The 23,161-nt window shown below is 36.6% G+C and overlaps 1 protein-coding gene across 6 annotated transcripts; it reads left to right on the forward strand.

Annotated features, from left to right (window-relative positions):
• The first annotated feature begins 858 nt into the window (after positions 1-858).
• On the forward strand, positions 859-22,788 carry LOC108332991 (histone acetyltransferase HAC1). Of its 6 annotated transcripts, none has more exons than XM_052870369.1 (17): positions 859-945; positions 1,562-1,838; positions 2,805-2,919; positions 3,153-3,450; positions 3,529-4,014; positions 4,775-6,534; positions 7,330-7,626; positions 7,703-7,981; positions 9,670-9,798; positions 9,881-10,081; positions 10,241-10,383; positions 10,499-10,811; positions 10,965-11,104; positions 19,948-20,026; positions 20,894-21,286; positions 21,772-21,997; positions 22,077-22,788. In XM_052870369.1, the coding sequence occupies exons 2-17, from the start codon at positions 1,657-1,659 to the stop codon at positions 22,082-22,084; spliced, it is 5,049 nt and encodes a 1,682-aa protein (XP_052726329.1). In that variant the 5' UTR covers positions 859-945; positions 1,562-1,656; the 3' UTR covers positions 22,085-22,788. The 6 variants fall into 6 exon arrangements, with proteins under 6 accessions (XP_052726329.1, XP_052726324.1, XP_052726328.1 ...); XM_052870364.1 differs by having other exon boundaries at positions 21,772-21,989; positions 22,077-22,667; XM_052870368.1 differs by having other exon boundaries at positions 3,580-4,014; positions 21,772-21,989; positions 22,077-22,667.
• The last annotated feature ends 373 nt before the right edge of the window (positions 22,789-23,161 follow it).

Here is a 23,161-nt window from a genome sequence, read left to right on the forward strand (position 1 = left end):
AAACATTGTCAGTTAAATAATTTAAATTAAACATCTTAAGTTGTGTTAATTTGAGGGGGTTTTTTATACCCTCTCCAAAATAACCCCCTCTAAATAAGATTTTTTTTGTAGTGCGAATGAAAGGAAGACAAATTAAAGTTAGGAATTTACATGCAAGTAACCAACAATTACAGTAGTTCCTTACTATGATGTGTTTTATAAAATTTGTCATAACATGTTTTCATTATAAAGTTTACCTGTTATAATATATGTAACTTTTATTTACGAAAAAAATCACTGTTATACTTATTATAACATATTTTTTAAAATATCTTTTAGTTTTATTACGAAATTATCAATGCATTATGACAAATAAATTTCACTTTTTATAATAAGCCACTCTTTTTCTAGCGATGTTTTCATTAGTTATTACTTCATAATTACTTTTAATAATTATTCCATAATTAATTTTTGGTATACACATTTTACTGTAATTTTATCTTTATTAACATAAATTATTTTATCTTTATATTTTATAATAATCTTTTGAGAATATAATTTTTGTAAATTAAATATTTTTTAATTTTAATAATAATTAGAATAATTAATTTTTATTTATATTTTGAACAAACATATTTTCAGTAGTATATAATAAATAATTTATTCTGTCTTATAGCATAATTTTCAATTGTTAATAACTTTTAAACAAACATTGAAATTGAAACAATAATTAAAAGTAATACATTAAAGGCGGTAATAGTTAAAAAAAAACTAAAAATATTATCATTTTCTAATTTTTATATTTTTTGCCGGTTAAATTTTGCAAAGAAAAATTAGCAGGTGAAACCTATTTAAACAAACTTGTTTTCCAAAGTTTGCTTTTGCATACTTCAATTCCTATTTTGATTCGTTCGTAGCAAATTTCGCACGTGCGTTTACTTGGAACGGTGTAACCGACTTTCTAAGGTAAAAGGATCGTTGATCGTAGTCATCTTGGTCATCTGATAATCGTGGCTACTTCCGATTCTATTTAGTAATTTTAAACTTCTGACGAGTTTGTACCATCGTCCCGGCGTTTAGGTTTGATGTAACCCATCAACTTTAGGGTTTACTTTTTCCTTACCTGTTTTTATTTGGCTTGATTTACTATCTACCTATCTACAGTGGGTTACTCACTGTAACTATTATAGTTAATTAATTTTATTTAATCCAATTTTAATATTTCAATTACCAATCACGAGCAGAGGGGGATTTGCTGTGCGGAATTTTGTCTACGCCTTTTGATAGAATTCAGCATATTTTATGATGATGATGGTATTTATTATATTTAGTCATTTTCTTCCAGATTTTGTGACTTCAGATATCTTTCTTCTATGTAATCTGGGCTTTTGAATTGTTGATTTTTTGATACATTTAAATGGGGTTACCGAGAATACTGGCAACAGTTTTGTTGTATGATTCTGGGATTGTTCCCTGAGTTATGTCAAGTAATCATATTTAGTTTTCTATTCTCCTTCAAGATTTACTTATAAGTCATGGACTTGTTTGGTTCTTACCATGACGACGTGGTTTTGTGTTACAGGCATACAACTGAACTGGTATTTGATGGTGGAATCCTGGCACAGGTTTTAGAAATGATATATTTGGCTGGAAAATCAAATGTGAAGAATAAAGACAATGAAATCACAGGCACAGTTTCCAGAAAAGATATCAGGGCAGGTACCTAATCAATCTGGGTCTCAGTTGCCTGGCCTGATTCAGCTGAATGGAAATGCCCTGCATCAGATGCCAAATTTAGGTGTTTTTCCAAATATGGACGCTGAATTTCTTAGAGCACGATCTCTTACGCTTGAAAGAATGTAAGTTTTATTTTTAATGCATTTGTAAATAGTTTATTTTTGGTACACATTCGTTTGGTGAACTGTGCTGAGTCACATGAACAGTAGTTTTATCTTTAGGGTAGGGTATTAATATGGGTAATGTATATTTTTCTTAGACAAAGCTAATTGACACAATCTAGGCAGACAAGGCATACATTCTATACATAAGTTCATATTTGGAAATAACCTGTTGAAGTTATCTAAAAACAAAACTAGAGAAATATTTTTTGATAGAGCTCAATGACATTGATCAAGGAACCTTATGTAGTAGGATAAGAGTATAAGACTTTATACTCCTCATTGTAAAACGAATGGAAAGTGAAAGAGTTTGAGAGCTTATTAATGTTGAAGCTTTACGATATGCAATATATTCTGTTTAGTCTTTTTCATAATTTAATTGCTTAACTTTGTATTAGCCAGTTCAGTCTATCAAAGTATTGACTAGAACCCTCGTAGTTTAGGTGCTTTCTAGGAGAACTGGTTTATTGTCTTTCCATCGATGATTATATTAAGTGCCCATGGACCCATCTATCTTTGGTCTACATAGCCTTAAATTGTATAATATACACATGATAATTTTGTTTTACTGTGTGTTTGGGAGCACCTCCAACACAGGCTTTACATGTCAGCCTGAAACTAATATTACTTGCCTCTACTTTTTTTATATGCTTTTATGGTGAAAACTTTTCATTATGTGCACTTCTTAAACCAGACTAGCTCTTAGGTATAGAATAATTCACAAGCATTGTTGAATTTCTTTAGCTTTCGTAATAATTATTTCTTGCGATGTGATCAAAAGCCTTTATGCCTATGCTCAAGAAGGCAGGTCTGATTATGCTTTCACCTAGCAACATAAGTTTCTGGAATAGTTATTTTATGACAATCTTTTATATTTTATGCTAATTTTACTTGACAACAACGGACGTGTTACTTGTTACCTTCCAGATGTAATAAATTACTGCTTAAGTACCAGCATCCTGTTACAGAAGCACATAAAAGGAAGGTTAAGGATCTTGCAAAACGTCTCGAGGAGGGCCTGTTAAAAGCTGCTATATCTAAGGTTTTTCCATGCCTCTAGCTAATTGTCTTGTACACTTTTGGTGGGATGTTATTGAATTTACTTTTCCTCTCTTTAAATCCTGGAAATTTCTGATTCTGTCAGTTACAGCATGCGACCTGTACATTATTTCCTTGTCTAATCTTAGGATCTTTGTACTGTTCTCTCATTTTATATTCTGTTCCCAACTATTACATTTTTTTAGTGATGATGATGGTTTTGTATTTGTTTCTCAGGAGGACTACATGAACTTAGACACACTAGACAGTCGCTTATCTAATTTCCTTAGAATGTCATCTATGACTACTAACCACCACCAACATCCTCAGCTCGTTAGCTCTTCTCCAATTGCTACAATGATACCAACACCTGGCATGTCACATATTACAAATTCCACCATGATCACGGCATCTTCTGTGGATACGTCAATGATTGCTGCCAGTGGATCTAACAGCATAGCATCCCCATCTGTCAATAGTGTAAACATGTTACCAGCAGGTGGCATGCTTGGCAGCACCTTAAATAGATCTGATGGTAATTCTGGTTGCCTGTATTCCTTAGTCATTTCACTATGATTTTCTTTTCCTGCATTATTGGGTCTACTTATTGCAGGTTTGTCTAATGGTTACAAGCACTCTGCTACAAGTTTTTCCATTGGTTCAGGAGGAAATATGTCATCCGTAGGGGTGCAAAGAGTTACTAGCCAGATGATTCCAACTCCAGGATTTAGTGTCAGCAATAATCATTCATATACAAATATGGATCCTTCAAGTAACAACAGTTCTTTTTCCGGTGTTGATTCTACATTACTATTGCCGTCACAGTCTCAGCCACAGCGGCACCAGAAGCTGCAAGATAGTGACCACAACAATCATGCATTGCACAACCTTGGCAGTCAAATTGATGGTGGAAGGAGATCTGATTTACTGCAAAACACATTTGATCCAAATGGTTCTATCAATAGTGGGCTAGGTTTGATTGGAAACAGCATACAAATTGCAAATGAACTCGGGACTGAAGACTACACTTCAGCATACTCTAATTCCCCTAAGAACTTACAGCAGCTATTTGATCAAAATCAACAGCCAGTAGTGCAGGGTAATATTTCTTATTTTTTTTGTTTGATTTTATGGGGTGTGAAATCAAAGGTCTTTACCTCTTTTCCTGCCCTTCCTAGCAGGGTTATAATCTTTTTTAGCTGTGTTGTTGTTGGCTTTACATGATTTATGATAAAACTGTTATGAACCTTTGTGTAGGATCGAGTGTTGGACATATACCTGAAGTAATCTTTCTTGTAAACAATGTAAAAGCAAGAAGAGGGTCCTCCTAGACTAGCTCATGTTTTTCAGATAATGATTTCACATCAATCATGTTTCAATCAAACCTGCCCTTTACAAGGGTTACAAAGATATCCCAAACATTTATTGTATTGGTCCTTATTGACAAAATTAAATATTTTCCTAATTAATAGAATCAGGACTAGAAATTATTCTAATTGATAAAATAAAATAAAGAGATCCCTAATTAATATGACTGTATCTAAAAATTATCCGAACTTATAAAAGAAGGATCTGAAATTAGGATTTTGATATCCAGTTCTTATTAAGATAGAAAAAGCTGAAGAAACATGATAAAAAGTAAATCAATATTTAAATATAGAGATATGATAATCCTAAGTAGTAGTCCACACAAAAACGTCTTGTTTGCAACCTAATGGGAAAAGTCTTGGTTGTTGTTGTTTGTTGGGTCATATGTCTATGTGCACATCTTTTCCAGTTAGACTTTGAGGGACGGAAAGATATTTTGTTCTCTGTACCAATTTTGGATCTCATGCAAAGGGTAACAATCATATTTTCAGGTGACAAATATGGATTGATTAATGTTGACACTTTTAATTCTGGAAGCTTTTATGTATCTGCAACATCCTCTGGCTCTATGTTGAACACTCAGAACATGAATGCTGTAAAATTGCCCTCAATACCCATTTCCAGCTCACTCATAAGTGGTCATTCGAATTTGCCCACTATGAATCATACTGCTCATCACAACTCTCAAGCAATAAGTTCATTCAAAAATTTAAAATTCCAGTCTTCCCTGACTCCAAGAAATGACCGTTTAAATACTCAACATCAATATGAGCAAAGAACCCAACAATGTCACCAGTCAGATTGGTATGCTCCACAGCAATTTCAGCTGAATCAGCAAAGTCAGCAACCTCAGCATTTGGTCAACAATGATGCCTTCCCTCAGTCTCAACTCTCTTCCGGTCTAGACAATAACATAAAGTCTGAGCCTGGTGTTGAACCACATAAAGAAATTCTCACTTCTCAGCTTTCTGAGCAGTTCCATACATCTGAAATGCACAACCATTTCCAACAGATTCCTTCTAAAGACTGCTCTAAGGTTGCTCAGCAGCAGGTTTCATTGGATCAACACAACTCATCCTCATCACCACCTCAAATTTCTCAACAAATGTTGCATCCTTATCAATTGGTTTCAGAGTCTCAAAATAATTTTAACTGTCTTTCAGTTGGGTCACTATCTAAATCCATACTTAAAAATCAGTGGCCTCGATCACAAGATGAAAACGATGTTCCTAAGGGTATGTTACATGAACAACATCTTCCCATTGATTTTCATCAAAGAATACCAAGGCAAGATGAAACCCAATGCTGTAATTTACCATTAGATGGATCTATTATTGGTCAAGCTGTTGCCTCTAAAGAGAATGAACACAGAAATCAACAAAAGTGGCTTTTATTTTTGTTTCATGCTCGATGCTGTTCTGCCCCAGAAGGGCAATGCCAAGAACGCCATTGTTCTATTATGCAGAAGTTATGTAATCATGTAGATAGATGCATTATATCTCATTGTCCATATCCTCGTTGTGGTCGTACCAGGAAATTGCTTCATCATTACATAAAATGCAGGAATCCACATTGCCCTGTTTGCATTTTAGTAAGGAAGTATAGACATGCATTTCAACTTAAGTCCCGAGTTCAGTCAGATCTTGAACCATGTTTGCCAGTTGCTTTAAATGTATCCAGAGAAACCTTTAATGCAGTGGGCCTTTCATCTAGATTGATCTCCAAGTCTCAACTAGTGGTTGAAATTTCAGAAGACCTACCAGCTCCAAAGCGTATGAAAACTGAGCAATACACCCAGTCCACTAATCCTGAATATGATAGTGCTGCCTCATCTGCTCTTCCAAACTGTGAATTACGAGATTCAAAGGATACTCAATGCCAGTCCTACTCATGTGGGGATATGTCTGTATCAATTAAATCTGAGCTTAAAGAAGTTAAAGCAGAAGTTCTGGCGCATTCAATGCATGAAAATCTCAACGAGACAAGAATGGAGGAGGATAATGCACATGACAAAAGGCCCACTGCTAAGCCTGTCACATACAATGAGCCTGCTAATATAGCTAGGCTGGAGAATATTAGAACTGAGAAAGAAAGTGGTCAAGATAAGCAAGAAAATGTGACCCAGCCATCTGAACCTGGAGCTGCAACCAAGTCTGGTAAGCCAAAAATAAAGGGAGTCTCATTGACAGAGCTGTTTACTCCTGAGCAAGTCAGGGAACATATCACTGGCCTCAGGCAATGGGTTGGCCAAGTAAGACTTTTATTCTGGTGTAATCTGTTTTCAATTGAAAAATTACTTTATAGCCATTAACTTAATGATAGCATGATCAATATCTATTATAATTTAAAAATCATGAAATGCAGGAATTTCATTGAGCTTTCCCTGCCTTTGTCTTATATAAACCCCCATCCCTAGTTTACTAGAACTCCCAGCCCAGGATTCTCTGAAAACCTAAAAATGACTAAATGCATCAGATGGAAATCGTGAACTATGCTTATCATTCATATGCAGAACTTGAGTTCCTAATCATCATTTCATCTTGATACTTATGCTATTTGTAATCTACTGAACTTTGTGATTATTCATGCATATAATACGACATGTCTATAATTTGTTTGAGTGTTTGAATCTTTCCCCTCATTTTGTCAAGTTTATGAAGATGTAATTTCCTATGCTTCTTCTGGAGGCTTAATTTGCTTAATGCAATCAGCTTTATTTTCATTTTAGCTTCTCTTCATCTTTGAGGCATAGATTTTGCATGAAAAAATCCAGAGTGATAACCATTGTATTTTCCTATAGGTGTTTAGGGAATTTATTGAGTTAAATGCTCACAAACTCGTTGAAAAACAAAATCCTATCATCCCAATTATTTAAAAATGGTAGGATGTTAGTTTTGCTAAATGTTACAAATAACCTTTTGAAGGTTTGCCTAATAATTGTATAATGCTTGTTTTTGCTTCTTCAGTTGCTTTATCTCATTCTCATTCTTCTTTGATTGTGTGGATATCCTTATTTTTCCTTGATGCATCTATTTTATTGTGCCAGAGCAAATCAAAGGCAGAGAAGAATCAAGCCATGGAGCATTCAATGAGTGAGAACTCCTGTCAGTTGTGTGCAGTAGAGAAATTAACTTTTGAACCACCCCCTATTTATTGCACAACATGTGGTGTTCGGATTAAACGCAATAATATGTATTATACAATGGGTACTGGTGATACACGACACTATTTTTGTATACCATGCTACAATGAGCCTCGTGGAGACACCATTGTTGTTGATGGAACTTCTTTTCCTAAGTCAAGGTTAGAAAAGAAGAAAAATGATGAGGAAACAGAGGAATGGGTTCGTATCACATGTCTTATTTTATTTATCAATTAGCAGTTTAATTTGTTCTATTAACCATCTACTTTATCTGCAGTGGGTTCAATGTGATAAATGTGAAGCATGGCAACATCAAATTTGTGCCTTATTTAATGGTCGAAGAAATGATGGTGGACAAGCTGAATATACATGCCCTAACTGCTATATTCAAGAAGTAGAAAGAGGTGAGCGCAAGCCCTTACCCCAAAATGCTGTTCTTGGAGCCAAGGATTTACCCAGAACAATTCTCAGTGACCAAATAGAGCAACGATTATTTAGGAGACTAAAGCTTGAGAGACAAGAGAGGGCCCGACTTCAAGGGAAAAATTATGATGAGGTGATTTATTTCTTTGTATATTGCATATGTAGAGAATCATTCATGAGCTTCTGTCTAATAATGGCTTGAGATATACGTAAAGTTGACTCTTGGCATCATATATATATGATTAAATTAGATAGAGCTCTATTGATGTAACCTTTTCCTACAAAGTATTGAATTTCAACTAAAGTTAGGTTGGGCTTTGTAATTATCCGTGCTTCAAGCCCAATGGACTCCTGTGTCGGTGTCTTGTGCCATTCACTAGCCTTCACCTAATAGCTTTAGCTTTTACAAGAGTTAAAACTTGATAGTTACTGTTGGTAATCTCACATTAACTAAAAATATAACCAAATTATAGCATATAAATGGTTGTAAATTTCACTTTGAAAGTCTGATAAGGAAAATTAAGTTAAGTTAGAATTAAGGTCCACTTTCCAAGAGTTACCATTTCCTTAGTTAACATCTATTACTAAAACCAAATTGCATGCTGAATTTTCACCAGGTTGGCTGCAGATTATTTATTACAGTCATAAGAGTAATTCTAGGGTGGACCACTGTATAAGTTGGTCTATGAAGGACCATTATTTGTAACACTTGGATTACTCTACAGTGTTATTATGCATCCTCTGCATCAAACCTTTTCTTCTTTACTCCTCTTTTCTGAGAAACTCCTTCACCTGCTTCTAGTGACATCTCTATGCCTCCGAGATGCCCCACTGCATCTGGCACTATGCTTCAGGCACATTTGTGACAACATATCTGCATTCAACACCATAAATTCAAAGACTGACCCCTTTCTTATTTTAGATGATGTGAGTCTTCTTATTGCAACGCCAGATACAAATCCTTTCTTCTGGAGTACTTTCCCCTTCACCAAGTTCCTTATTTGCTGATGTGGGGCTGTCCATGGCACTTTGTTGTTTCCTTCTCCGTATTTCAGTCTCTGAGCTCTTTGCATTTTGGCCAGTTAAATTGAATACACTACATTATTGTTTTTTTTTATTTATACATGTGATTTTTGTTTTTGTTTAACCTCATTGGATTATCAAATACAAAGAGCTTGTTCAGGACTGAGGCCTCCTCTGCCTTCAGTGTGTTTATACTATGATAACAAGTTGCAACTGTGGTGATGCGGGGGCTGGTACCGCTGTCTGATGGCATTTGGATGTGTTGCAATGTGGGTGGCATGGCTGTTGAGGTTGGAGATGTGGTAGTTGTCAGCATGTTTTTGTGTCTGTAGATGGGATGCCAAAGGAACGGAAGAAAAAGCTTACTGCTGCTGCAGAAATCACCTTCGGCATCGGCAAATGGTGGCCTGTGAGATTGGGGGAAGGGGACAAGTATTTTGTGTGGAGAATCCGATAATTATTAGATCAATGTTATGGTTAAAATTAATTGTTGACCTAGGACCACTAGTCTAGATAGTCAACCCTAGTCTTACTCATTGTCATAAAATTTCATCTATCACTTTTGTATTATTGTATGCTTTCATCTGAATTTTGTGTGATTGGAGTATTGAGCTTATACTTTGATCATTTAATTTTTTTATACACATTCTTGTCATTCTGTGTTATTGTGTTTTATGTCGGTGGCATATTTTTATTTGAGCTTGATGACTCCTAACTGGTTTTCTGCGGAGAGAATTATGTTTTGGTGTGTGTTTATGCTGGATATATATATAAACACTTTTTAATTGATGTTCCCAGGTGCCTGGAGCTGAATCTCTTGTTATAAGGGTTGTGTCCTCTGTTGACAAGAAGTTAGAAGTTAAACAGCGGTTTTTGGAGATTTTTCAGGAAGAAAATTACCCAACAGAATTCCCATATAAATCGAAGGTAAGGGTTCATATTTAGTTATGTTGGTAATCAAGTCGCTATTTATTATGTGAATTTTTATGACATTTGGTTTTCATTTCAGGTAGTTTTGTTGTTTCAGAAGATTGAAGGGGTGGAAGTATGCCTCTTTGGCATGTATGTTCAAGAGTTTGGATCTGAAAGTAAATTTCCAAATCAGCGTCGGGTTTATCTTTCATATCTGGACTCTGTTAAGTATTTTAGGCCTGAGGTTAAAGCAGTGACTGGAGAAGCTCTTCGAACATTTGTTTATCATGAAATTCTGGTAACCTTTATTGCTGATTCCTTGTCCTTGTGTATGATGATCTTTTATACAGCTCTGTGGAACCCTTTCTTTGATACATTCAAGTTCTGATTTGTTTTCTTCTTATAATTTCTATGATATAGAAATATTTGAGTAGTTTTAATTCTGATTTTGTTTTAGATTGGATACCTTGAGTATTGCAAGAAACGTGGTTTCACTAGCTGCTACATTTGGGCTTGTCCGCCACTAAAGGGTGAAGATTATATTTTATATTGTCATCCAGAAATTCAGAAAACACCAAAATCTGATAAGCTTAGGGAATGGTAAGTTTGAAAGTTCACAAATGAGAAAGTAAAGTTGCTTCGATGTTCTATATGTACAAAATGCAAGGTATTCATCTCTAACACTAATAATTTGTTTCATAATATATTTCTACAGGTACCTTGCTATGTTAAGAAAAGCTGCCAAGGAGAATATTGTGGTTGATCTCACCAACTTGTACGACCATTTCTTTGTATCTTCTGGTGAATGTAGGGCGAAGGTTACAGCTGCAAGGCTCCCATATTTTGATGGTGACTATTGGCCTGGGGCAGCCGAGGATTTGATTCATCAGCTTCGTCAAGAGGAAGATGGAAGAAAACAAAATAAGAAAGGAACCACTAAGAAGACTATAACAAAAAGGGCTTTAAAAGCATCTGGTCAGTCAGATCTTTCTGGAAATGCCACAAAGGATCTTCTCCTGATGCACAAAGTAATTTGGCATTTTAATAGTTGAACATATTATTCTTCATTTGTTCTTTTCTGCAAATTAAGTCCATTGCTAATCATGTTTTTGACATTTATATGGGGTTAACTTCTGTGGAATTAATAATTTCTTTATTGTAAAATTTTGATCCCCCTCCAGCTTGGCGAAACCATTTCCCCAATGAAGGAAGATTTTATCATGGTTCATTTGCAGCATGCATGCAGTCATTGTTGTATTCTGATGGTGTCAGGCAACCGTTGGGTTTGCAGGCAATGCAAGAATTTTCAGATTTGTGACAAGTAAGGATTCTTTGATAAACTTGTTCTGTCATTTAGTATGACAATTTAAATATGCGAAAAATATACTATAATAATTCTTTTTTGTTTTCCGGAGTAGAGAGAAAAATGTTTTTTTTTTTTTTCTGAATTTGCTAAGATTGCCTCTATTATTACTATTTTCAGGAGACCAATAAAACATTTAAAATATCATCACTTCCTAAGGTACACTGAACTCAACTAGACCAAATAACCAATGCTGTCAAGACGTAGCACCTTTAGGGCAGTTGCAAGAACATGAAAAGTAGGCACTAGGACTCATAAGATCTTACCAAAAATAGAAAATATGTTTTAATACAAATGTATTAGCTAGTACCTTTAATCATATCACAGATTCGTTTAATAGTTTAAATAATTCTTTGGGAGAGTACAATTTCCTTTTTCACTTAGCCACTTCCATTCGAAGAAAATATCTTAACTCCAAATTCTATTTCAAATTTTGTTGAGAGGAACTTCTCAATTTATTTATCTCTAATGCTATCAAGTTCCGTCTTAGATACTAAACATGACACTGTCATGATATTGGGATAGAACTAATGTCCAAAATATGACACATTCCCGCTAGTAATTTGATGACAAAAAATAGTTTGGTATGAAAATCTCAATTGAGAATTAAGATTTATATAATTCTCATTCTAAAAATAATTTGCCAAGTTTTTTTACAACTTCCCTATATTAGAAGTGTTTCTCTTTATAGTTAAAATAACTAATAAAGTCTCATGAAATAAACCTAAAAAAGTGATGTATGCCTTAGGTTTTTAATAATGTAAGTTGTTTTGTTATAACTTCTTTTTACTTTTTTATGATACTTGAGATTAAAAACTGATAAAAATATATTGTTGAGGGCTTAACAGATCCCTCTCATTATCTTCTATATATATTGAAAAAACAAGAGTACATGGAACACCAAGAGTGTGCACTAGACCTCTAGGTACAGTACTAGCCTTAATGATGATATGTAACAGTAATTATTCTAACACTCCCCCTCAAGCTGGAGCATATAGATTGTATGTACCAAGCTTGGAACAAATAAACTCAATCTAAGGTCCCCTTAATGACTTGGTCAACACATCTGCAAGTTGGTCATTTGATCCAACAAACTCGATACATATTTCTTTTGATAATAACTTTTCCCGAACAAAATGACAATCAATTTCTATATGTTTAGTTCTCTCGTGAAACACTGGATTTGATGCAATGTGAAGAGTAGCTTGGTTATCACAATACATCTTCACACTCTGGATGTCACAGAAGCTAAGCTCTTGAAGGAACTGCTTCACCCATATAAGTTCACATGTTAGTGACGCCATTGCCCTATATTCAGCTTCAGCTGTTGATCGAGCCACTACATTCTGTTTCTTACTTTTCCATGAGATAATGTTTTCTCCAAGGAAAACACAATATCCAGTAGTAGATCGTCTATCCATAGGAGAACTTGCCCAATCGGCATCACAATATCCTGATACCTGAAGGCTTCCTTTTTCTTCATATAACAGCCCTTGCCCGAGAGCCTTTTTCACATACCTTAGAATGCGAATGATAGCATTCCAATGGCCAACACATGGAGCTTGCATGAACTGACTAACCACTCCAACTGCAAAAGATAGATCCGGCCTTGTAATAGTGAGATAGATTAGTTTTCCAACTAGCCTCCTATATCTCTCCGGGTCGGAGAATAACTCACCTTCTTCTGTTGTTAATTTTTGATTTGGGTCCATAGGACTGTCAACCGGTCTACAATCAATCATGCCTGTTTCTTGCAAAATATCCAGAGCATACTTCCTTTAGGAGATTACAACTCCATCTTTTGACTGAGCTACTTCAATGCCTAAGAAGTATTTGAGGCTTCCAAGATCCTTGGTTTGGAAATGTCTACACAAGTACTCCTTCAATTGAGATATTCCAGCAGTACCATTTCCTGTAATGACAATATCATCAACATATACTACTAAGTAAACACATTTCCCGAGAGACGAATGATAATAAAAGACTGAGTGATCTGCTTCAGTGCGTTTTAGCCCAAATTTTTGAACAATGAAGCTGAATTTTCCAAATCAAGCACGTGGTGATTGCTTGAGCCCATATAAAGATCGGTGCAATTTGCAAACCATACCAGACTCCCCCTGAGCAACAAACCCAGGAGGTTGCTCCATATAAACTTCTTCCTCAAGATCACCATGGAGAAAGGCATTTTTGATATCCAATTGATGAAGTGGCCAATGACGAATGGCTGCCATTGTGAAGGTGTCACAATAATCAAGGCCATAAACCTGAGTGTACCCTTTTGCAACTAGCCGGGCTTTTAGCCTATCGATGTCACCGTTAAGGCCGACTTTAACTGCATATACCCATCGACAACCAACAACCTTTTTGCCCGAGGGAAGTGACACAAGCTCCCAAGTATTACTGTGGTCAAGAGCCTGCATGTCTGCAATCATGGCTTGTCGCCATCCAGGATGATCAAGTGCTTCTTTCACATTTTTGGGTATAACCACAGAAGACACTAGGATAAAAGGGAATAAAAGGAGGGTGACAGTCTGTGATAGCTAAGAAAATTATAAATGAGATGAGGGTTTTGAGTGGAACGAGTACCTTTTCTGAGAGCAATGGGCCAACCAGAATCATTTTTACCAGGAGGCGTGGCAGGAGGCGATGAGGGAGAAGAATCTGAAGGAGGAGATCCACCATTTTCTGGAAGAGGACTACCCATCAGGGTACTGTGGCGGAAGATATCAATATGTGGAGAGGAAGGTTCGGGAGGACCTTGAGCATGACTTGGATTGACTGAGACATTGGAGATATTGGACTCGACCACTGGAAGAGGAAGGACCTGTTGGAGGATATGAACATCTTGAACAGATGGAGAGAAGAAAGGTGTTTGTTCAAAGAATGTAACATTGACAGACATGTAGTACTTCTTGGTTTCAGGGGAGTAACACCGGTACCCTTTTTGAAGCCGAGAATAGCCTAAAAGGACACATTTGATCGAGCGGAGAGCTGTCTAGCCCCGGAGACATGTCGTGAACAAAACAGACACAACCAAAAACTCGAGGAGGGGTGTGAAAGGGAGGATCATTGGGAAAGAGAATGGAGAAAGGGACTTTATTATTGAGAGAGGAGGAGGCCATCCTATTAATAAGAAAACATGCAGTTAAGATGACATCCCCCAGTGATGAACAGGAATATGGGCACCAAGCAAAAGGGTACGAGCAGTTTCAACCAAGTGTCTATTTTTTCTTTCGGCTATACCATTTTGCTGGGGTGTATGAGGACAAGTGGACTAATGCAAAAATACCATGGGAGCTAAGGATTGCAGAAAAAGTGGAGGAGAAATACTCTTTAGCATTATCACTTCTTAAGATTTTAATTACTTGACCAAATTGGTTCTTGATTTCATTCAAAAAGGATGTGAAGATGGGTAACAATTCAGAGCGATCTTTCATTAGATAAACCCAAGTACATCTAGAATACTCATCAATAAATGTAACAAAATACCTAAAACCAAAAGAAGAGATGTGACTAGGTCCCCAGACATCAGAATGAAAAATAGAAAAACTAGAATTACACATTGATTGAGACCTTTTAGGAAAGATAGATCTAACATGTTTTCCTAGTTGACAAGACTCACATTCTAAAGTCTGAAGACCACTAAGTTCAGGACACATCTTTTTTAACTTTGACAAGTGAGGATGGCCAAATCGGTCATGTAACACTTTAGGGGGAAGAGCTGCAACACAGGATACATGTGGACAGATCCAAAATGGTATAAACCTCCAGCTTCATATCCTTCTCCAATCTATCTCCCCGAACCACGCTCCTGTATAACAAAAGATTTTGAATCAAAAGTTATTGAACAATGTAACATTTTGGTTAACTGACTTAAGGGAAGTAAATTGAATGGACAGTTAAGGACAAAAAGAACAGATTTCAGAGTGAGAGAAGGAGACAGGGAGACTTGACCGACTCCCTTTGAACAAGTTTTAGAGCCATTTGCAAGGGTAATGAAATGGGGTTTTTCTTGGAGGGAAAGGGTTGAGAACAATGAGGTATAACCAGAGATGTGATCAGAAGCACTCGAGTCAATTACCCATGAATTTTGACCTTCCATGGATCGAGAAATGCAAGCTGTGGATGTACTTGGGGATTGAGATGATTGGGCCAAGCTGTTAGACTTTAATCGCAGATACTCTTGATACTCTTCCTCAGTGAACTTGGACTCGGAAGTGGGAGTTTCAGCCTTAGAGATATTGGCGGTTTTTGAAGGAAAACTATGCAAGGAGTAGCAATTTTCTTGAGTGTGACCTACCCTCTTACATGTGGACATCCCCGACCTCCACGTCCTCCTCCTCTAGTGCCACGTCCTCCTCTTTTGCAACCATGACTCTTCCATATAATACTTGTCAAGCTTCTTCTTGATGTCTTCCGAAGATTCCACTTCCAAGAACATTCTCAACTCTTCCACAGCTGCTTGGGCTTCAGTCATGAAGGAGACCATATCATGGTCTATCATTTTGAGACATGTAAGTTTGTTTGCTGTATCATAAAGACGTTGAATATCATTAGCATAAATGCTTTGAGCTTTCTTCCAAAAAGAGTGACATGTTTTGAAGGCTCTAAGAGATATCAAAAGTTGGGGTTCCACAGATTGCCACAATAGGGCACACAATTGGAAATCTGCTTGTTTCCATTGTTCAGCCTTTTCAGAAGGTACTTGGCTTCCATCCTGCTCAAGGTGGTCATAATGTCCTTGACCGAGGAACCACATTTCCACGGTAGCAGACCAAGATAGATAATTCTTTCCGTTTAGCTTTTCGGAAGTAATGGAGGGACTTCCAGAGAAAGAAAGAACATTTCCAGACGCCATTCTTGATAAAAATAGGAGAAAGAAAAAACGCGGCACTGAGGAACCAAAAAACCGAGAGGGTTTCTTAGGGTTTTCTTCAAGGGAAGCTTCTGGACATCACTGAAGTAGGGTTTTGAGGGTCAGAACAGAGAGAGGAGGCTCAGGCGACAACTATGGAGGTGTCGCGGTGACCTTCCGACGGGCAGAGGGCGGCGCGTGAACAGTACGCGCCTGTTCGCAGCGCACAAAGAAGTGGCGCGTGGAGGAGAATCGGACTCCGGCACCGGTGGGGTTGGTCGTCGCGTGAAGAGACGAACTAGATCCAGTGGTCGCCGGACGGAACAGTGACGGCGGACGGCGGACAGCGGCAGACAGATGTGAGATGGCAGAGAACCAAGTTGAAGAGCTTTAAACTGCAGTTGACAGCTGCAGGTAGTGACAAGACAACCGCGGACAACGGCAAAGGGCATCGGACAGATGCAAACGACAATGACAATGCTGGTAGACAACCCAGGACAAAAACCAGAGCAGGATGAACCTGCTCTGATACCAACTTGAGATTAAAAACTGATAAAAATATATTCTTGAGGGCTTAATAGATCCCTCTCATTATCTTCTATATATATATATTGAAAAAGCAAGAGTACATGGAACACCAAGAGTCTGCACTAGACCTCTAGGTACAGAACTAGGTACTACTCATTACTGGTCTGACAGACTAGCCTTAATGATGATATGTAACAGTAATTATTCTAACAATGATATTAGTGTCAAGGAAGTGCTTAGCCAAAAATTGGTGTTGTTCATTATTCAGGTTCATGCCGTATTGAAGAGGTGTTCAATATTGTGTCAAAGTTGAAACAAAATATTCTTTTATTGGACTTAAAGAAATGAGATGGGAAAAATACAATGTATTCAACTTATATTGTTAGACGTTTATTGATGTATTTATAGGATACAAAGAAGAGGCAAGGCACATGCCTAAACCCTAATCCTAATGCTGGCTTCACATACAAGAAAAATAATAAATAAAAAACATTATATTTGAACACTCTCCCTCAAGCCCAAGCATACATATCATATGTACCAAGCTTGGAACATATAAACTAAATCCTAGGTTCTCTTAGAGATTTAGTTGGCATGTCTGCGAGTTGTTCATTAGAGTTGACAAACTTAGTAATAAGATCCTTAGACAACAACTTCTCTGTAACAAAATGTCAATTAATCTCTATATGTTTTGTTCTCATGAAACACCTGATTGGAGGCAATATGAAGAGTTGTCTGGATGTAACATTATGTTAAGTGGACTTTAAGCCTAATTCAATTTCACAATGGCTTGTAAGGTGATGTTTGCACCCACTTATATATTGTAAATTGTTCTTATCTCTGATTGATGTGAGAATTCTAACACCCCCCTCACGTTATACTCAAATACTCGAGTTAGACTATGGTGAAACGTTCTCTCGAGTCACCAAGATGACCTTTGGTAGATTTTTATTAGCCATGCCTACTCATCAATGTTGGCTCCTCTACTAGTTGAATGTTAAAAGGACCTTCCTACATGGTTATTTGCCAAGGAAGTGCATATGGAGCAACCACTTGGGTTTGTTTCTCAGGGGTGTCTTTCGGCTTAGTAAGTTGTCTCTACAAATCTTTCTAAAGTATTGGAAGTCTCACATCGACTATAGATATGACCAATTTAGAAGATATATGTGGGTGTAAACCTCACCTTACAAGCCGCTTTTATAAGGTTGAGTTAGACTTAAAGTCTACTTTTTAATATAGTATTAGAGCCATGAGTTAGAACTTATCCTAGCAAGATTTGTATTTGTTGGGAATATCATTCCACCGTTATTGGGTCGCTATTGGATCACCCATTAATGTTTAGTCCCATGCATAAGATGTATATACCTCAGCGTGAGGGGGTGCTGGAAGTTCCATATTGACTAGAGATAAGACCAATTTAGAGTGTATACGTGGGTGTAAACCTCTCTTTATAAGTCGATTTTGTGGGGTTGAGTTAGACTTAAAGTCTACTTCTTAACATGGTATCAGAGCCATGAATTATAGCCTATTCTAGCGAGATTTGTGTTTGTTGGGCATATCATTCCACCCGTTATCAGACCACTCATTAATGTTTAGTCTCACGCACAAGATGTATATATCTCGGTGTGAGGGGGTGTGTTGGAAGTCCCACATTGATTAGAGATAAGACCAATTTAAAGTATATATGTGGGTGCAAATCTCTCCTTATAATCCAATTTTGTGGGGTTGAGTTAGATTTAAAGTTCATTTCTTAACATAAGGTTTCATGCATTTTCCTGAGGCATTGTTGGTAGATTCAATTAATAGTCCAACAATTTGGTATGACTTGAAGCGATGCTAGCCATTATGTGTTCATCATTCAATTGTTGGGTGCATCTACTTGATAATTTATGTTGATGATGTTGTTCTTACAAGTAGTGACCACTATGGTGTCTCATATATATATAAAGCAACACTTTTGTCATCATTTTTAGACAAAAGATCTTGGCAGACTCGGGTGCATCTTAGGGATTGAGGTGGAACAATCTAATAGTGCATTAGATATTTTAGAGATGGGCTAATGCATTCCAAACCCATTGACACACTTTTGGATTCCAAATGTTAAACATTTATTGAGTTAGGAAAGCCACTTTTAGATACTAGGAAATATAGGAGACTAGTTGGAAAATTGAACTACCTTATCGTCACTTTTTATGACATATCATTTGTAGTCAATATGGTGAGTCAATTTCTTAACTCTCCATGTTTAGGATTGTTAAAAAGTGGACTTTAAGCCTAACTTAATCCCACAAAATCAGCTTGTAAGCTGAGGTTTGCACCCACTTATATACTATAAATTGGCCTTATCTCTTGTCGATGTGAGACTTCCAACACATTCCCTCATGCCAAGGTATATACATCTCGAGTGTGAGACTAAACATTAATGGGTGGTTCTAGTGGCCCGATAGCGGGTGAAACAATATGTCCACACAAATCTCTCTAGGATAAGTTTTAACCTGACTCTGATATCATGTTAAGAAGTGGACTTTAAGCCTAAGTCAATCCCACAAAACCGGCTTGTAAGGTGAGGTTTGCACCTACTTATATACTATAAATTGGTCTTATTTATAGTCGATGTGGGACTTCCAACAAGGATGTTGGAATGCAGTCATTCACATTCCAAAGTTCGTTGAAGGGGCCCTAGGAAAATGTTTGTTATATGGACACAATAATCATACTGGAATTTTGGTATACTTAGCTGCTGATTGGGTAGGCTTACGGAGTTGCAAGAGATCCACTTTTAGATATTGTGTTTTTATTGGTAACAATATAGTATCTTGGAAAAGTAAGAAGCAGTAGTGGCAGGATCTAGTGCAAAAGCAGTGTATAAAGCCATGACTTGTGAACTGATTATGTTCAAGTTGTTGCTTAAAGAAATGTTGAGATTTGGGGAAGTTACACAAATGTCTGTCTTTTGTGATAACAAAGATGCTCTTCATTAAAGAACTGTTGAGATTTGGGGAACTTACACAAATGTTTCCCGTTACTCTGTTTTGTTTATTATTTTATATTAAGTTCTCTACTTGCATCTGGCCCCTTCTATTTATATGCTACCACTATCTACAGTCAACATATTTTCTTTCACCTTTGTGAAGTTGTCATTGTTTTCTAGGAGGATTTTATGATTTGTTTGTCATTGTTTTGGTTCCTTTTCTGGAGAGCATTGGAAAGGCTGGTGACATTGTCTTGTTTTCATGCACATCTTAATATTGCATTTAGTATTCATTATTGGCATTATTTTTATGATTTTTCTCCTTGTCTAGGATTATCTGTTGTCGAAACCAGTTCCATACTCAACCTAGCATTATTTTTATGATTGTCTTGCTTTTTCCCTTTATATTCAACGATGTTCAGTATGTGGGTAACATTGTTTTCTTAGGTGTTATGAAGCAGAACTAAAGCGTGAAGAAAGAGAGCGGCATCCTATTAACCAGAGGGAGAAACACATCCTTTATCCTGTGAGTAAGCAGGCATTTTTAATGTTCACATGTTAAGTGATTGATTTTTCACCTGTTTTTTGTAACCTTTGCAGTTGTGAAAAGTTGTTACCACTTGGCAGTATGAGTCTTACATACTTCCATAATGTTAAGGATATTGCTGTCATAATGCAACCAATACTGATACATATGACATGCCTAGTCATATATCCTGGGTGTATAACACATGTGAAAAAATTATTATGAGCCAATACATTTGAGATTCAGATCCAGTGCTTGAGAGGCTTGGGCTATCCTACAATCTCCAATTTAGAAAGAATGATATAGTTCTTCTGTATTACATAATGAGGCCATTGGATCTATAAATACATGAACCTGCTGGTTATTTTAGGAAATATAGAAACCTAATTCTAAGGAAACAAATGCAGGTAATTATCGGATTGAATCTGATTACATAATCCTAGTATTAATAGCAAGATACTATTGTAATGAAGAATAAATTTATAGCTAGGATAAAATAAAAAACTTCCTAAAATGCATAATGTGCATCACGGTTTTGACATACAACAATCCAAATTCCCTTTCAAATTACAAGATCCTATCAACCCTTTTTTCTTATTTCTAGGTAACTTCCCCAAATGACTAACTCTAATAATCAGTCTCGTCACAGATGGTGTTTATATAGATTTTTCTTTTAGTGTATGTTAAGGTTTAGGGTTTCCCATGTCATATTTTAGTACTTCAACTTGGCTTTGAATCACCCTGGTTTCAGCATAACTAAGTCAAAATTATGGAGCTCGAAGTTTGATTTTATATTTTCTTTTGATGGCTTACAATTTAGAAAAAAAATGAATTTGGAATTTTTCGAACCCTGTATGTCCTTTGCAGGTGGAAATTATTGATGTACCTGCCGATACAAAGGACAAAGATGAGATTCTTGAGAGTGAGTTCTTTGACACTAGGCAGGCATTTCTGAGTCTCTGTCAGGGAAATCATTATCAGTATGATACTCTAAGGCGGGCCAAGCATTCCTCTATGATGGTTCTCTATCATCTTCATAATCCAACTGCTCCTGCATTTGTTACTACATGTAACATTTGCCGTCTTGACATAGAAACAGGCCAAGGTTGGCGTTGTGAAGTCTGCCCTGAATATGATGTGTGCAATGCTTGCTATCAAAAGGATGGTGGCACTGATCATCCTCATAAATTGACAAATCATCCATCAATAGCAGATCGTGATGCTCAGAACAAGGAAGCTAGGCAACAACGAGTATTACAGGTTTGAATGAGATTATATTTGGCCCTATCCGTGTCATTTTAATGATCATGTTTATTAGTTGGTTATATGCATTTCAAATAAGGAAATCATGCATCTAGTGAAATTTGAGTGTGAAGAGGAATGTGAGAATTATGAATTTGTCTTGAATTTTGTGCATATGTCGAACATACATCTTGTTGGAATGTTTATTTGGTTACTATCAATGATAACAGCAGCCGCAACAAAGGCCGCATGAACTCTAGTTAGTCATCTTCCGTGGTTAACTTTGTTAAACCTTTTCTGATTATTATCAATGAATTGGCAATTTGTTTTTCGGGGAGGAGAGGGGAGGTTTACAAAATACGTTGTTATTTACACGGGATAATAATTCAATAGTATTTACAAAATACTATTGAATTCTTTATGGTTGTGCACCGATTCACCTCATTGACGATATTACTCTTCTCTTCATAAGGTCTGATGTAAATGGATTTCATAATTTGCAGTTACGAAGAATGCTTGATCTTCTTGTGCATGCATCTCAATGTCGTTCTGCCCATTGCCAATATCCAAATTGTCGGAAGGTGAAGGGGCTTTTCCGTCATGGGATGCATTGCAAAACACGTGCCTCCGGAGGTTGCGTTCTATGTAAGAAAATGTGGTATTTGCTTCAACTCCATGCTCGTGCCTGCAAAGAATCTGAATGCCATGTACCACGTTGCAGGTTTGTGGGTGGGTCAAGCGTTGCAATTTCTGTAGTCACTGTTCATATATTTTGCTTGTATAACATTTTTCTTTTGGGTGAAATCAGAGATTTAAAAGAACACTTGAGGAGGTTGCAGCAACAGTCTGATTCACGGCGAAGAGCAGCTGTAATGGAGATGATGAGGCAGAGAGCTGCAGAAGTTGCAAACAATTCTGGATGAGTATTTTTTATTTTTGGGCATGTACATGTGTTGGAAAATGCTCTTGGCAAATATTAACTGCTGGAAACCGTATTCTGACCAGCTGTGCGAAGATGGTTTGTATGACTAGAAGATATAGCCTCTCGAGATTTGCTTGTCTATATGCATGACCTGATTGATCCCATAAGGGTCATTCAGCTCTGCCCACTAGTAATGCCTTTCTCTAAGCGGGTCCAGCTGGGTATAACTGTGGTGGTGCCTTTGTATGCGAGTCGATTTGATGATTCTTTGATATTGCCAGTTTCTCCTGTCATCTCTAACGATCATTCTGTGGCAAATGTCCTATATTCTTAATTCCTCAAAGTATCTTACGTTGTTTTTTGGCGGGCGGGGGGATTGGAGTCGCATTTTGTCCTCTTCGCAAAGATTGACACTTCCTGTAGTAGTTTTAATTTAAAGATGAAAGAATCAAACAGTAGTTACAGAAATTCGTAGTATATGTTCTCTTCTGAGATTTAGGGTTTGGAAATGGGTTGCATGGCAAGTAATTCTATCAAGTAAGGTGTCTCTAGCATTACACTGCCATTTTTAAATTAAATCGATTTCAAACTTGGTTTATTGTCCGTTGAATACTAAATCATGCATTTGAATCGATGTACGGTAACAGATTATCCTGCTGCAATACCCAGCTTAAATCATCTTGGTTTTTCCCACTTTGATAATATTGTAAAATTTGTAATAATTAATATTGTAAAATTATGTACATTATATTATAGTTAGTTCATAAAAGGAAACGCTTTTAATATGTTTTTTAGTAAAGAAATGAAATCTACTGTAAATGCAAGATTAGACCAATGTGATGAACTAAAAAAGAAAAAAATATAATCTCTTGTGGTGAATAATTATTTCTATTGACATCTCTTATACCGTGGTGAATAATTATTTCTATTGACATCTCTAGTTTTACGAGACAACCAACTACTACTTAATT

Source organism: Vigna angularis, chromosome 11 (assembly GCF_016808095.1).
Source record: "Vigna angularis cultivar LongXiaoDou No.4 chromosome 11, ASM1680809v1, whole genome shotgun sequence".
Taxonomy (NCBI): domain Eukaryota; kingdom Viridiplantae; phylum Streptophyta; class Magnoliopsida; order Fabales; family Fabaceae; genus Vigna; species Vigna angularis.

What these genes read in the sequence shown, in the direction of transcription:
- LOC108332991 (XM_052870364.1), top strand. Translation starts at nt 1,657, where the DNA reads ATGAAATCACAGGCACAGTTTCCAGAAAAGATATCAGGGCAGGTACCT. An exon ending in TCAGGCAATGGGTTGGCCAA is followed by an intron (nt 6,535 to 7,329) that starts GTAAGACTTTTA and finishes TTATTGTGCCAG; the next exon opens with AGCAAATCAAAGGCAGAGAA. An exon ending in ATGAGGAAACAGAGGAATGG is followed by an intron (nt 7,627 to 7,702) that starts GTTCGTATCACA and finishes CTTTATCTGCAG; the next exon opens with TGGGTTCAATGTGATAAATG.